Genomic DNA, 17611 nt, shown 5'->3' with positions numbered 1-17611 from the left:
ACCAGCTGTGTGGAGAGATAGTGGCCACACAGACACCAGTGTAGTGTAATCGCAATATAAACTGGATAATACTTAAAGTTGACTGATGCTTGTCAGCTGTGCAGGATGCAAGGAATCGGAGGCTGTCCAGTTAATACCAAGGAGGAGTAGCTTTGTACACAATCCATTGTGGTCACTCCTTATTACAGTGTTCAGGTGTGTACTTGTGGGAACGGAAAGTAAAGTACCTTTTCTAAAGCTGAATTGCATTACTTGGCACAGATTATTTAATACACACAGTAGCATTTACAGCTCTAATAAATAGTTATTTTCCCATTTGTTTCTGCAAATGAAAAAACAAACAGACAGAGTTTTTTGTGAAACTAACTGTTTTGTACTCAAAAACATTGCATGGATAAATAAATAGGCGAATAAACCTTTAACATGATGTCTAGATGCCCCTGTGCCGGCCTTATATGACTGGGAGCTCTGGTGAAAGCCTTGATAATTTACACTGTACCAGAGCATCAATATGTGTGTTTGGACTACACAGCAGTACACACAGGTGCATAGTAACTGTTCCAAAAGAGACCAATCAGATTCTAATGCTTGTTTTTCTAGCAAAGTTAGAAAATGAAACCAAATGTAGGATTGGGAGCTACTGTAAGTGGGTTATTCATACTTGTATGCTGTCTGAGTGGAGGTAGGTATGAAAAAATGATGCGTATGTGTCTTGATGATGTCATATTAAGTAGGCGCTTCTCTTGCGCTTATATGCATGATAGCACTTGAAGTGCCCCAATCATGAAATAACAAGTGTTGCCCACTTCATAAATAATTACTACCCCTGTTAGCTTTCAAATAGTATTGCCCCTTTAATATAATTATATATTCATATTTTCCTCATAACACAATAATACAATAATATTGCCCCCTTAATATAATGAATAATTTGCCCCTATAAGTTAATTATAAATTCATTTTGCCCCCTTAATCAATAAAGTCTACAAGACTTCTCCCGTGCTGCTCCCCACTTATGGAATTCCCTACCACGCTCAATCAGACTTTCCCACAGCCTTTAAATCTTTAGATGCTCTTTGAAAAGCCATCTCTTTTTTAGAGGTGACATTATCCTCGATAACACTATTCACACTAATGCACCCTCACAACTGTCCCAATCTCCACTCTGAGCCACATTTGCTCCCCTTGTTTCAGTAGTGTCCTCTTCCCTTTAGAATGTAAGCTATCTGGTCCTTCATACCCTTTGTTTTATGTATGTACTGTTATCCCTACTGTAAAGCGCTGCGGAGCACTGTGGCCGCTTACAAATCTACGATAATAATAATAATAAAGTCAATGGTGCCTCCTCTTATGTTGTGAATGGCAAAATAGCTAAACCAGCATGCAGTTTAAAAAACCTGCCTTTTTTTTGATGACCCTATAGTAAATGCGGCGGTTTGGAGTATTGAACTGCCAGCATTTTGTGACGGTCTGAAACCGCCGCAAAACACACTTTTTAGTAAATCTAGTCCTTAGTTTGCAGAGAGACTTCCGTGAGTGGAGAGGAGGCCTGTACTAAGCAGACCATCAAAATGCATTGTACCAAGATATAATTTGTAAATGTCCTCTAAACAAGCATGTGCTACTGTGACAGGATGGCCAGCCTATGCCACCCTGACTGTTGTTGCTGGGAACCGGCTGGTCTTACTTTGCCACTGTTCCATTTTGTTATCCCAAATGCGCCCACTAACCGCAGTAGGAGGGGCTTACAAATGTTGCTGCCACTGGACTCCTTACCGGCATCCAGTACCGGCTTTCTTCTGGGTAACTGATGCTGCTAGTGTACTCCGTTACTGGTGTACCTGGGCTGGGACCCCTGACCTCTTCCTATAGATTAGGGTGCTGTGGATGGATTCCTCCTGGCCTATCACACCTACCAGAGCTGCTGGGTAGTGGGCAGAGTGGTGGTACTGGAAAGCTGGGTCCAAATCTCAGAATAGCCGGGAACGGATTAGAGTTGGTCTAATTTGTAGGTCACAGGGATAGACAATAGACAAGTTTCCAAGCAGGTCTTCCAAGCAGGTGATGTTCATTTGCTTACCCTGGTTGAAGGTACCAGTGAGCAGGTCAGATGAAAGAAGAAGAACAACTTTCAATACAAAACAGTGCTTTTTGTACAGTTTTGGACACAGCCTCACAGGGTAAGCCAATCCCCTGAGGTCTGGGCTATTTTTAGAATCAGGATGCAATATGTTTACCCAAGTATGGATTTACATGCAATGTAAAGCTTACAATACTTACACTTATCTGTGATATCCTAATACTTGCTGTGATTTCCTGCATCTTGTATTAGACATAGCAAATCTAACAGCAAGTCTAATGAAACCCTCCTGTGCCTTCAGGTGCTGGACCCTCACACATCAAAGGGTCTAATTAACATGAGATTAACATGGGTCCTTCTTTCAGACAGTTGCAGAATACACAATCCCAAAGAAAAGTTACAAAACCCCAAACAAGTCACTTCACTACTCCAAAATACACAAAAGCCTTCCTCAACAAAGGCTTATTGCATCAGGTATATACTTCAGAAATAATGCATTTCTTCTAGCAAAGTTAAAACAAAAAACAAATTCCCTCCCCTGGTCTCAAAAATAAACATATTTCCTTTACCAAACTGCACACAATATAAAAAATAAGTACATTTGCAATTATATAAATAAGCAGCCTGCGCTATTTCCTTTAAATAAATTTATACCATAAGTTATTTAGAAATGATCCAGTCACAGTTACAAAATGTTACAAAAATAGGATCATATTTTAGCTTTAAGTATTATTGTGATTTACCACTGATATAATTATCAGCCATATGAATAGCAAACATTGGAATGTTTGTATTCTCAAACCAATAACTAAAATAACCCTTGGGTGGATTTAGGACCATTCCCTCTTTAACAAGGACCCGGACCAGTGAAGAGTATTGCCAGGTATTGTTGCTCTTCCCCTACCACTATCTCCATGTCAGGAAGGCGAAAGCATGGGGGAAACCTGATAAAAGGATTTACTTTTTTTTTAAAATATATTTTTATTTATTTATTTTCAATAAAGTGGACCTGGAAGCCCAAGTCCAGGCTTCCGGTCCAGTTCTGCATGCACAGATTTCCCTCCCGCCAGGGTGGGGAAGCTCTAAGAATATTCTTACTGCTGCCAGTCAGTATCGCTAGGGAGCTGACTAAATACAAGCCAAAGAATCAGCCATGGAAAATCCTTCATCTACCTGATACTGTTAGATAGACCCCTTAGAGAGGGTGTTTCCGCTATATACCACAATCAGAACTTTAAAGTTACCTGAGCATGGCAAACTCCAGTCTGCTCACAACTATAAAAATGCTCACATCTAGCAGCAATGCATGCTAGGTGCATATCAATGCACCTAGCAGCGATGGGCTTAATGTAGCTGTAGGCATTAGTGAATATATCAGCATGAGGAGCAATAATGTGTATACTGCTGATATTAGAGACAGTACTGAGTACATAAGGTGCAATGCAATTGTGTATACATCTGACTTATGGGGCAATACTCTATATAGCGCCGGCATGAATGGGCAATACTGGTGACATGGGACTATGTGGTTTATGCTGGCATACTGTCTATTAATATGAGTATTCAGACATAGAACTAGACTCTTTGCTGACATGTGAAACCTACTGTAAACCGACTTGAGGTTATATTTTATACTGGGCATGAGACTACACTGTGTGGAGACAAAGCTGCCAGATTAATTATTTAAACCAGATCAAAACATGCCCTAGCCGCATTAAAATCATCATCATCATCATTTATTTATATAGCGCCAACATATTCCATAGCGCTTTACAATTGGGGACGAACACAGTAAGCTAATAAACAAACTGGGTAAAACAGACAAAGAGGTGAGAAGGTCCTGCTCGCAAGCTTACAATCTATTGAAATGAATGCAGATGCAGCATGTATCTGTACTAACTACATTACACCCATATAACCTGTGCATTCCATGTGTGTACAGGTTTAAATGGTCGATGTAGCAAACCTTTTTGGGACTATACTGTATACTGGCAATAGATTATTACTGGCCGTGACATTATTATTATTTTTTTTTCTATTCGGAGAGAGCGGGAGACCAATGTAAGAAACAGTGAAATAAAGTGGGCGGTCAGAGAGAGAGAGAGAATACGTAAAAGGACAATGTATTTTGTACGAGAGTGAATGAAATGTTTGCAGTGAACCCCCAAACCCCAAGAGCCTACTGTGCCTATATATTACTGTAAGTGCGCTGTTGTCAGACTCACCTTGGAAGGCATGCGTATGTGCGACAATCATGAATTTGAACTCGAAGTTCAAGGCTTGGATATTATGAGACAGCTTTCCCCTCACTGCAGCCTGGTAACTCTCCTCCATCTTCCTGGTACAACATGTAGGAGTCTTCTGCTCACAGATCTGCAGGTCGGCCTCTATCACAGGAAACAAAGGACATAAATAGTTACTAATTGTGCAGCATGAATACTGATCTTCACCATGTCAATTTCATTCTGGACCTGAGAGCAGGAGCCGGAGTTGTGGTGGTATACCATACCACCGCATGCACACCCACTTAGGCCACTGTATGTACGTGTGTATATAAAATATATATTCTCAACTTGCAAGTTATCTTTGCTATAACAGTAATAGTGTGGGATCTTTGCTGGTTGAGCAAGGGTGAGCATCACTCACTTTTTTACAATAATGACCTTTTATTCAGAATGCCTGAGAGCTAGAATTTTCAGGAGAAGGGCTTGTTTCCGTAATTTGGAGCACTTTACCTAAAATCTACTAGAACACATTTAAACATTTCTTCTGCCCCCAGCATTCCCCTCTTCAGCACTTTGAGTGACTGTAGGAGGAGATGCTGAGTGATCATGTCTGTGTGTGTATAGTATTCCTCTCCTTATCACCTTATGCACCGATACTGCTCACAGTGACTGTAGGAGGAGACACTGAGTAATCATGTCTGTGTGTGTATAGTATTCCTCTCCTTATTACCTTGTGCAGCAGTACTGCTCACAGTGACGGTAGGAGGAGACGCTGAGTGACCATGTCTGTGTGTGTATAGTATTCCTCTTCTTATTACCTTGTGCACCAGTACTGCTCACAGTGACTGTAGGAGGAGACGCTGAGTGATCATGTCTGTGTGTGTATAATATTCCTCTCCTTATCACCTTGTGCACCAGTACTGCTCACAGTGACTGTAGGAGGAGACGCTGAGTGATCATGTCTGTATGTGTATAGTATTCCTCTCCTTATTACCTTGTGCACCAGTACTGCTCACAGTGACTATAGGAGGAGACGCTGAGTGATCATGTCTGTGTGTGTATAGTATTCCTCTCCTTATTACCTTGTGCACCAGTACTGCTCACAGTGACTGTAGGAGGAGATGCTGAGTGATCATGTCTGTGTGTATATAGTAATCCTCTCCTTATTACCTTGTGCACCAGTACTGCTCACAGTGACTGTAGGAGGAGACGCTGAGTGATCATGTCTGTGTGTGTATAGTATTCCTCTCCTTATTACCTTGTGCACCAGTACTGCTCACAGTGACTGTAGAAGGAGACGCTGAGTGATCATGTCTGTGTGTGTATAATATTCCTCTCCTTATCACCTTGTTCACCAGTACTGCTCACAGTGACTGTAGGAGGAGACGCTGAGTGATCATGTCTGTGTGTATAGTATTCCTCTCCTTATTACCTTGTGCACCAGTACTGCTCACAGTGACTGTAGGAGGAGACGCTGAGTGATCATGTCTGTATGTGTATAGTATTCCTCTCCTTATTACCTTGTGCACCAGTACTGCTCACAGTGACTATAGGAGGAAACGATGAGTGATCATGTCTGTGTGTGTATAGTATTCCTCTCCTTATCACCTTGTGCACCAGTACTGCTCACAGTGACTGTAGGAGGAGACGCTGAGTGATCATGTCTGTATGTGTATAGTATTCCTCTCCTTATTACCTTGTGCACCAGTACTGCTCACAGTGACTATAGGAGGAGACGCTAAGTGATCATGTCTGTGTGTGTATAGTATTTCTCTCCTTATTACCTTGTGCACCAGTACTGCTCACAGTGACTGTAGGAGAAGACGCTGAGTGATCATGTCTGTGTGTGTATAGTAATCCTCTCCTTATTACCTTGTGCACCAGTACTGCTCACAGTGACTGTAGGAGGAGATGCTGAGTGATCATGTCTGTGTGTGTATAGTATTCCTCTCCTTATTACCTTGTGCACCAGTACTGCTCACAGTGACTGTAGGAGGAGACGCTGAGTGATCATGTCTGTATGTGTATAGTATTCCTCTCCTTATTACCTTGTGCACCAGTACTGCTCACAGTGACTGTAGGAGGAGACGCTGAGTGATCATGTCTGTGTGTGTATAGTATTCCTCTCCTTATTACCTTGTGCACCAGTACTGCTCACAGTGACTGTAGGAGGAGACACTGAGTGATCATGTCTGTGTGTGTATAGTATTCCTCTCCTTATTACCTTGTGCACCAGTACTGCTCACAGTGACTGTAGGAGGAGACGCTGAGTGATCATGTCTGTATGTGTGTATAGTATTCCTCTCCTTATTACCTTGTGCACCAGTACTGCTCACAGTGACTGTAGGAGAAGACACTGAGTGATCATGTCTGTGTGTGTATAATATTCCTCTCCTTCTTACCTTGTGCACCAGTACTGCTCACAGTGACTGTAGGAGGAGACGCTGAGTGATCATGTCTGTGTGTGTATAGTATTCCTCTCCTTATCACCTTGTGCACCAGTACTGCTCACAGTGACTGTAGGAGGAGACACTGAGTGATCATGTCTGTGTGTGTATAGTATTCCTCTCCTTATTACCTTGTGCACCAGTACTGCTCACAGTGACTATAGGAGGAGATGCTGAGTGATCATGTCTGTGTGTGTATAGTATTCCTCTCCTTATTACCTTGTGCACCAGTACTGCTCACAGTGACTGTAGGAGGAGACGCTGAGTGACCATGTCTGTGTGTGTATAGTATTCCTCTCCTTATTACCTTGTGCACCAGTACTGCTCACAGTGACTGTAGGAGGAGACGCTGAGTGATCATGTCTGTGTGTGTATAGTATTCCTCTCCTTATTACCTTGTGCACCAGTACTGCTCACAGTGACTGTAGGAGGAGACACTGAGTGATCATGTCTGTGTGTGTATAATATTCCTCTCCTTATTACCTTGTGCATCAGTACTGCTCACAGTGACTGTAGGAGGAGACGCTGAGTGATCATGTCTGTGTGTGTATAGTATTCCTCTCCTTATCACCTTGTGCACCAGTACTGCTCACAGTGACTGTAGGAGGAGACACTGAGTGATCATGTCTGTGTGTGTATAGTATTCCTCTCCTTATTACCTTGTGCACCAGTACTGCTCACAGTGACTGTAGGAGGAGACGCTGAGTGATCATGTCTGTGTGTGTATAGTATTCCTCTCCTTATTACCTTGTGCACCAGTACTGCTCACAGTGACTGTAGAAGGAGAAGCTGAGTGATCATGTCTGTGTGTGTATAATATTCCTCTCCTTATCACCTTGTTCACCAGTACTGCTCACAGTGACTGTAGGAGGAGACGCTGAGTGATCATGTCTGTGTGTATAGTATTCCTCTCCTTATTACCTTGTGCACCAGTACTGCTCACAGTGACTGTAGGAGGAGACGCTGAGTGATCATGTCTGTATGTGTATAGTATTCCTCTCCTTATTACCTTGTGCACCAGTACTGCTCACAGTGACTATAGGAGGAAACGATGAGTGATCATGTCTGTGTGTGTATAGTATTCCTCTCCTTATCACCTTGAGCACCAGTACTGCTCACAGTGACTGTAGGAGGAGACGCTGAGTGATCATGTCTGTATGTGTATAGTATTCCTCTCCTTATTACCTTGTGCACCAGTACTGCTCACAGTGACTATAGGAGGAGACGCTAAGTGATCATGTCTGTGTGTGTATAGTATTTCTCTCCTTATTACCTTGTGCACCAGTACTGCTCACAGTGACTGTAGGAGAAGACGCTGAGTGATCATGTCTGTGTGTGTATAGTAATCCTCTCCTTATTACCTTGTGCACCAGTACTGCTCACAGTGACTGTAGGAGGAGATGCTGAGTGATCATGTCTGTGTGTGTATAGTATTCCTCTCCTTATTACCTTGTGCACCAGTACTGCTCACAGTGACTGTAGGAGGAGACGCTGAGTGATCATGTCTGTATGTGTATAGTATTCCTCTCCTTATTACCTTGTGCACCAGTACTGCTCACAGTGACTGTAGGAGGAGACGCTGAGTGATCATGTCTGTGTGTGTATAGTATTCCTCTCCTTATTACCTTGTGCACCAGTACTGCTCACAGTGACTGTAGGAGGAGACACTGAGTGATCATGTCTGTGTGTGTATAGTATTCCTCTCCTTATTACCTTGTGCACCAGTACTGCTCACAGTGACTGTAGGAGGAGACGCTGAGTGATCATGTCTGTGTGTGTATAGTATTCCTCTCCTTATTACCTTGTGCACCAGTACTGCTCACAGTGACTGTAGGAGGAGACACTGAGTGATCATGTCTGTGTGTGTATAGTATTCCTCTCCTTATTACCTTGTGCACCAGTACTGCTCACAGTGACTGTAGGAGGAGACGCTGAGTGATCATGTCTGTATGTGTGTATAGTATTCCTCTCCTTATTACCTTGTGCACCAGTACTGCTCACAGTGACTGTAGGAGAAGACACTGAGTGATCATGTCTGTGTGTGTATAATATTCCTCTCCTTCTTACCTTGTGCACCAGTACTGCTCACAGTGACTGTAGGAGGAGACGCTGAGTGATCATGTCTGTGTGTGTATAGTATTCCTCTCCTTATCACCTTGTGCACCAGTACTGCTCACAGTGACTGTAGGAGGAGACTCTGAGTGATCATGTCTGTGTGTGTATAGTATTCCTCTCCTTATTACCTTGTGCACCAGTACTGCTCACAGTGACTATAGGAGGAGATGCTGAGTGATCATGTCTGTGTGTGTATAGTATTCCTCTCCTTATTACCTTGTGCACCAGTACTGCTCACAGTGACTGTAGGAGGAGACGCTGAGTGACCATGTCTGTGTGTGTATAGTATTCCTCTCCTTATTACCTTGTGCACCAGTACTGCTCACAGTGACTGTAGGAGGAGACGCTGAGTGATCATGTCTGTGTGTGTATAGTATTCCTCTCCTTATTACCTTGTGCACCAGTACTGCTCACAGTGACTGTAGGAGGAGACACTGAGTGATCATGTCTGTGTGTGTATAATATTCCTCTCCTTATTACCTTGTGCATCAGTACTGCTCACAGTGACTGTAGGAGGAGACGCTGAGTGATCATGTCTGTGTGTGTATAGTATTCCTCTCCTTATCACCTTGTGCACCAGTACTGCTCACAGTGACTGTAGGAGGAGACACTGAGTGATCATGTCTGTGTGTGTATAGTATTCCTCTCCTTATTACCTTGTGCACCAGTACTGCTCACAGTGACTGTAGGAGGAGACGCTGAGTGATCATGTCTGTGTGTGTATAGTATTCCTCTCCTTATCACCTTTTGCACCGGTACTGCTCACAGTGACTGTAGGAGGAGACGATGAGTGATCATGTCTGTGTGTGTATAATATTCCTCTCCTTATTACCTTGTGCACCAGTACTGCTCACAGTGACTGTAGGAGGAGATGCTGAGTGATCATGTCTGTGTGTGTATAGTATTCCTCTCCTTATCACCTTGTGCACCAGTACTGCTCACAGTGACTGTAGGAGGAGACACTGAGTGATCATGTCTGTGTGTGTATAGTATTCCTCTCCTTATCACCTTGTGCACCAGTACTGCTCACAGTGACTGTAGGAGGAGACACTGAGTGATCATGTCTGTGTGTGTATAATATTCCTCTCCTTATTACCTTGTGCACCAGTACTGCTCACAGTGACTATAGGAGGAGACACTGAGTGATCATGTCTGTGTGTGTATAGTATTCCTCTCCTTATCACCTTGTGCACCAGTACTGCTCACAGTGACTGTAGGAGGAGACGCTGAGTGATCATGTCTGTGTGTGTATAGTATTCCTCTCCTTATTACCTTGTGCACCAGTACTGCTCACAGTGACTATAGGAGGAGATGCTGAGTGATCATGTCTGTGTGTGTATAGTATTCCTCTCCTTATTACCTTGTGCACCAGTACTGCTCACAGTGACTGTAGGAGGAGACGCTGAGTGATCATGTCTGTATGTGTGTATAGTATTCCTCTCCTTATTACCTTGTGCACCAGTACTGCTCACAGTGACTGTAGGAGAAGACACTGAGTGATCATGTCTGTGTGTGTATAATATTCCTCTCCTTATTACCTTGTGCACCAGTACTGCTCACAGTGACTGTAGGAGGAGACGCTGAGTGATCATGTCTGTGTGTGTATAGTATTCCTCTCCTTATTACCTTGTGCACCAGTACTGCTCACAGTGACTGTAGGAGGAGACACTGAGTGATCATGTCTGTATGTGTATAGTATTCCTCTCCTTATTACCTTGTGCACCAGTACTGCTCACAGTGACTGTAGGAGGAGACGCTGAGTGATCATGTCTGTGTGTGTATAGTATTCCTCTCCTTATCACCTTGTGCACCAGTACTGCTCACAGTGACTATAGGAGGGGATGCTGAGTGATCATGTCTATGTGTGTATAGTATTCCTCTCTTTATTACCTTGTGCACCAGTACTGCTCAGTGACTGTAGGAGGAGACGCTGAGTGATCATGTCTGTGTGTGTATAGTATTCCTCTCCTTATTACCTTGTGCACCAGTACTGCTCAGTGACTGTAGGAGGAGACGCTGAGTGATCATGTCTGTGTGTGTATAGTATTCCTCTCCTTATCACCTTGTGCACCAGTACTGCTCACAGTGACTGTAGGAGGAGACTCTGAGTGATCATGTCTGTGTGTGTATAGTATTCCTCTCCTTATCACCTTGTGCACCAGTACTGCTCACAGTGACTGTAGGAGGAGACGCTGAGTGATCATGTCTGTGTGTGTATAGTATTCCTCTCCTTATCACCTTGTGCACCAGTACTGCTCACAGTGACTGTAGGAGGAGACGCTGAGTGATCATGTCTGTGTGTGTATAGTATTCCTCTCCTTATCACCTTGTGCACCAGTACTGCTCACAGTGACTGTAGGAGGAGATGCTGAGTGATCATGTCTGTGTGTGTATAGTATTCCTCTCCTTATCACCTTGTGCACCAGTACTGCTCACAGTGACTGTAGGAGGAGACGCTGAGTGATCATGTCTGTGTGTGTATAGTATTCCTCTCCTTATCACCTTGTGCACCAGTACTGCTCACAGTGACTGTAGGAGGAGACGCTGAGTGATCATGTCTGTATGTGTATAGTATTCCTCTCCTTATTACCTTGTGCACCAGTACTGCTCACAGTGACTGTAGGAGGAGACGCTGAGTGATCATGTCTGTGTGTGTATAGTATTCCTCTCCTTATTACCTTGTGCACCAGTACTGCTCACAGTGACTGTAGGAGGAGACGCTGAGTGATCATGTCTGTGTGTGTATAGTATTCCTCTCCTTATTACCTTGTGCACCAGTACTGCTCACAGTGACTGTAGGAGGAGACGCTGAGTGATCATGTCTGTGTGTGTATAGTAATCCTCTCCTTATCACCTTGTGCACCAGTACTGCTCACAGTGACTGTAGGAGGAGACGCTGAGTGATCATGTCTGTATGTGTATAATATTCCTCTCCTTATTACCTTGTGCACCAGTACTGCTCACAGTGACTGTAGGAGGAGACGCTGAGTGATCATGTCTGTGTGTGTATAGTATTCCTCTCCTTATCACCTTGTGCACCAGTACTGCTCACAGTGACTGTAGGAGGAGACGCTGAGTGATCATGTCTGTATGTGTATAGTATTCCTCTCCTTATTACCTTGTGCACCAGTACTGCTCACAGTGACTGTAGGAGGAGACGCTGAGTGATCATGTCTGTGTGTGTATAGTATTCCTCTCCTTATCACCTTGTGCACCAGTACTGCTCACAGTGACTGTAGGAGGAGACGCTGAGTGATCATGTCTGTGTGTGTATAGTATTCCTCTCCTTATTACCTTGTGCACCAGTACTGCTCACAGTGACTGTAGGAGGAGACGCTGAGTGATCATGTCTGTGTGTGTATAGTATTCCTCTCCTTATTACCTTGTGCACCAGTACTGCTCACAGTGACTGTAGAAGGAGACGCTGAGTGATCATGTCTGTGTGTGTATAGTATTCCTCTCCTTATTACCTTGTGCACCAGTACTGCTCACAGTGACTGTAGGAGGAGACGCTGAGTGATCATGTCTGTGTGTGTATAGTAATCCTCTCCTTATTACCTTGTGCACCGGTACTGCTCACAGTGACTGTAGGAGGAGACGCTGAGTGATCATGTCTGTGTGTGTATAGTAATCCTCTCCTTATCACCTTGTGCACCAGTACTGCTCACAATGACTGTAGGAGGAGACACTGAGTGATCATGTCTGTGTGTGTATAGTAATCCTCTCCTTATTACATTGTGCACCAGTACTGCTCACAGTGACTGTAGGAGGAGACTCTGAGTGATTATGTCTGTATGTGTATAGTATTCCTCTCCTTATTACCTTGTGCACCAGTACTGCTCACAGTGACTATAGGAGGAGACACTGAGTGACCATGTCTGTGTGTGTATAGTAATCCTCTCCTTATTACCTTGTGCTCCAGTACTGCTCACAGTGACTGTAGGAGGAGACTCTGAGTGATCATGTCTGTGTGTGTATAGTATTCCTCTCCTTATCACCTTGTGCACCAGTACTGCTCAGTGACTGTAGTAGGAGACGCTGAGTGATCATGTCTGTATGTGTATAGTATTCCTGTCCTTATTACCTTGTGCACCAGTACTGCTCACAGTGACTGTAGGAGGAGACGCTGAGTGATCATGTCTGTGTGTGTATAGTATTCCTCTCCTTATTACCTTGTGCACCAGTACTGCTCAGTGACTGTTCAGGAGGTACTGAGTGATCATATCTGTGTATGTATAAAATTTCAATCCTTATAGCTTATGTAGCTTTGCTCCTTGCGGTGACAGTAGGGGGAGCATCTGTGTGATCATGTCTGTGTGTATAAAATTGTTCTCTTTATAACCTTGTATAGCAGTGCTTTTCACAGTGACTACAATAGTAGTAGAGGCTTAGGGGTCTATTTATGACCCTTCGTTTTTTTGACTTGATACTTTTCAATCCTTATCTCCTTGATAAGGATTGAAAAGTAACGGCTATGTATTAAAAAACTTCTCAGGGACAGCAGTGCCGATAACCTGCTGTCCCTGAGAAGTGACTCACCTGATCATCGCAGTCTCTTCTCAATTTTCAAGGCTGCGATGATCTTTTTTTTTTTTTCTTCTTTTTTTTTTCTTTTTTGTTAGTGCGCATGCACCGACCGAATAGTTGGTGCATGCGCAGTAACATCCTGGCAAACTGCAGGATGATTGACAGGGAGGGATCACATGATCCCTCCACACATGCGCTGTCCAGCTCTGCTCTTCAGAGCAGAGCTGAACAGCGCAAAAGTTTTCAGATATGTTAATGTACGCCAGCTTCAGATGGCGCCAGCTTCAGATGGCGTACATTAACATGTAAAAAAAGAGAAAAGTTTCTCTAATTAAACTTTCATACATAGCGGTTCTGAGCACTTCCCATACACTGTTATGGGGAGTGCTCAGAAAAAAAATAGGAAATGCAAAGCAGCAGATATCTGAGATGTCTGCTGCAATGCTTCAATAGTACATAGTGATTTCACGGTAAACCCCCGAAAACTGTTGTTTTCGGGGGTTTACCACAGGAAAAATGCTTGTTAAATAGACCCCTTAGTGACCATGTTGTTGTGTACAGGAGGCATATGGGCTTAATGTCTGCTCCTCACAGTGACTATATCACTTGGTGATCATGTCTGTGTGCGGATAACATTCCTCTATGTATTATCTTGTAGTGGTGCTCCTTACAGTGACTGTAGTAGAGGGGACTTGGTGATAATGCCTGTTGTGAATTATATTCCTTTTCTTATCACCTTATGTAGCAGTGTTCCTCACAATGACTGTATACAGGCAGTGCACAGTGATCATGTAGGTGTGTGTAACATTACTTTGCCTATTACTTTGTGTAGCAATGCTCCTCAGAGTGATTGTAGTAGGAGGCACATGGTGATCATGTCTGTGTGTGTGTGTATACAATTCTCATCGAACAGTAGCAATATATTATTTTCAGTACTTTTTTCAACAGAATTCTGGATAAAATACCCAATACTTTTATATTTCCAAGTAGGCACAAAAACATTTTGGCTGGATTTGAATCAAAGACTGTCTTTTTTCTCCGTCTAGAAGCTTATTACATAAAACATAAATTGCATAGCATTCAAACGATCTAAAGTTAGGTTTGAAAAGCAGCAGATGATATATTGTAGTTTATCGCTGTAAATTTTAGAATGAACCATTGTGGCTTTTGCCACTTACTTGTCTAGACATTTTACCCTAAAAGCAATTATTCAGCTGAATTATTGTAGGATGACTTTAAAGGCAAACGCTGCCATTACAAGTAACAAATATTTGAAACCCTTAGACCCTAAGCATTATTTTAAATAAAACAAATATTTGGGTGCTTACTTTAGTTAGATACACCCCTTATTAGAGTGAATCTATTGCTTTGTTCTCTCATCTCTTTTACAATGGTTGCCACGGGATACCATTCAATCTGAGGGTAACATGGTTTATAGGCTTCAAAGACCCAGGGTAGAAAGCTATTAGTGCTGTAAAATGATGCTACAGAGAAGGTAGGTCTCTTGTACTCCCTGTAGAGCAGGCTATTCTCCAGCATCCTGACAACTTCCGAGTGAAGTGGGCAGGAGGAGAGCCTCCATAATTCACCGTTGCAAAATGACACTTTTGCGTCATTGCTTTGCGGGGCGGGGCTGATTTTTCGACCCCTGTCCCTCTGTGTCCTCATACCCCGGACTCCAACACCCCACCAGGATCTCCCGGAGGACAAATATGAAATGTTGGTAAGTATGACTTAGCATTTATAGAATAAAACAGTACAACATTCAAATTTCTGGACCATCACTAGAGATGAAAGAGGAAACCTTTCATCTCTAAACAAACCTTTATTTACCATTTTTCGCAGCTGTCAAAGATTTTCTTTCTTTGTTTATAGATATAAAATCTTCTCTTGCCACAATTTAGCATTAAAATTGTGACGGGGCAGCTATAGTGATACTCAGCTCCCCGGCAATGCTTGGCTAGCAGGGGTAAGGCTGAGCTTAACGCTTCGCAGGCCAGTGTGCAGGTATATGCGCACACTTGAGAGTGCGCAGTGGAACTGAAAGCTGCGTCTTAAGTTGTCAGTTCCATTTATACTAAAAAAAAAAGAAAAGAAATATAAATAAATATGTAGATAAAATAGAAAAACATTATATTTTCTTATATTTAAATACGAACATGCTTTATTAGCATTACTGGTGATAGCTAACAATGACCTGGGGGCTTTGATAAATAGGGAGAAGCCCTATGGCTGTGTGTACCACACTACAGTATTTTCCGACCAATGTGTTATCTACAACGAATGTACCAACAATTTGAAGGAAAATAAAGTCACGATCATTTTGCTGATTCATATGTACACACTACAGTCATGGCCAAAAGTTTTGAGAATGACAAGTATTGTTTTTCACAAAGTTTGCTGCTTCAGTGTTTTATACCTTTTTGTCAGATGTTGCTAAGAAGTAATATTACAAGCATTTCGTAAGTGTCAAAGGTTTTTATTGACAGTTATATTAAGTTTATGCAAAGAGTCAATATTTGCAGTGTTGACCCTTCTTTTTGAAGACCTCTGTAATTCGCCCTGGCATGCTGTCAATCAACTTCTGGGCCACATACTGACTGATGGTCGTCCATTCTTGCTTAAATAATGCTGGGAGTTTGTCAGAATTTGTAGGTTTTTGTTTGCCCCCCTGCCTCTTGAGGATTGACCACAAGTTCTCAATGGGATTAAGGTCTGGGGAGTTTCCTGGCAATGGACCCAAAATTTCGATGTTTTGATCCCCGAGCCACTTAGTTATCACTTTTTCCTTATGGCAAGATGCTCCATCATGCTGGAAAAGGCATTGTTTGTCACCAAACTGTTCTTGGATGGTTGGGAGAAGTTGCTCTTGGAGGATGTTTTGGTACCATTCTTTATTTATGACTGTGTTCTTAGGCAAAATTGTGAGCCCACTCCCTTGGCTGAGAAGCAAGCCCACACATGAATGGCCTCAGGATGCTTTACTGTTGGCATGACACAGGACTGATGGTAGCGCTCAAATTTCCTTCTCTGAACAATTGTTTTTCCAGATGCCCCAAATAATCTGAAAGGGGATTCATCAGAGAAGTCCTCAGCAGTCCAATCCCTGTACCTTCTGCAGAATATCAGTCTGTCTCTGATGTTTTTCCTGGAGAGAAGTGGCTTCTTTGCTGGCCTTCTTGACACCAAACTATCCGCCAAAATTCTTTGCCTCACTGTGCGTGTAGATGCACTCACACCTGCCTGATGCCATTCCTGAGAAAGCTCTGCACTGGTCGTGCCCCGATCCTGCAGCTGAATCAACTTTAGGAGATGGTCCTGCCGCTTTCTGGAAGTTCTTGGGCACCCTGAAGACTTCTTCACAACTATTGAACCTCTCTCCTTGAAGTTCTAGATGATCCGATAAATTATTGATTTAGGTGCAATCTAACTAGCAGCAATATCCTTGCCTGTGAAGCTCTTTTTGTGCAAAGCAATGATGACTGCAGATGTTTCCTTGCAGGTAACCATGGCTAATAGAGGAAAAACAATGATTTTAAGTACCACCCTCCTTTTACAGCTTCTTGTCTGTTATTCTAACTCAATCAGCATGACAGAGTGATCTCCATCCTTGTCCTCGTCAACAATCTCGCCTGTGTTAACGAGAGAATCACTGACCTGATGTCAGCTGGTCCTTTTGTGGCAGGGCTGAAATGCAGTGGTAATGTGGTTTTTGGGATAAAGTTCATTGTCATGGTAAAGAGGGACTTTTAAATTAATTGCAATTCATCTGATCAATCTTCATGACATTCTGGAGTATATACAAATTGCCATCATAAAAACTGAGGCAGCAGACTTTGTGAAAAATAATACTTGTGTCATTTTCAAAACTTTTGGCCATGACTGTATACAGGTTTTACAAGATTTACCCTCAGATCTGTGCTCTTCATCTGTCATAACCATCGGCTAAAAGATTGTGACACTGTAAACTCTATGGAGATCCTGATCATAAGTGCCTACACACTGCAGGATTGGAATGACATTAGAACAAGTTGTATAGTTGTATAGTTCTCCTGAACTATCAAATTAAATGATGATCACTACTTTGGAATGACTATCATTAATTTTTTTAGAATACACACTAATGCAATATTGGCCCGAACGGTCTTTAATTGCTCGACTGACCCAATAGTCGGCTGTAAAACCTGTAGTGTGTACCCAGCCTATCTCAGGTGAAA

The 17611-nt window shown here is 42.9% G+C and overlaps 1 protein-coding gene across 2 annotated transcripts in view; it reads right to left on the bottom strand.

The window, feature by feature from the left end:
- The window catches only part of LOC142143668 (glypican-5-like), a 191828-nt gene that overhangs the window by 148118 nt on the left and 26099 nt on the right, over positions 1-17611 (bottom strand). For both annotated transcript variants that reach the window (XM_075201692.1, XM_075201693.1), the window contains exon 2: positions 4306-4467. In XM_075201692.1, the coding sequence (XP_075057793.1) occupies positions 4306-4467 (162 nt within the window). The remainder of the gene's footprint in view (positions 1-4305; positions 4468-17611) is intronic.

This window comes from Mixophyes fleayi, chromosome 3 (assembly GCF_038048845.1).
Source record: "Mixophyes fleayi isolate aMixFle1 chromosome 3, aMixFle1.hap1, whole genome shotgun sequence".
NCBI lineage: Eukaryota > Metazoa > Chordata > Amphibia > Anura > Limnodynastidae > Mixophyes > Mixophyes fleayi.
Note: the sequence above shows the minus strand (reverse complement) of the source record. Positions and strands in the feature narration are given on the sequence as shown.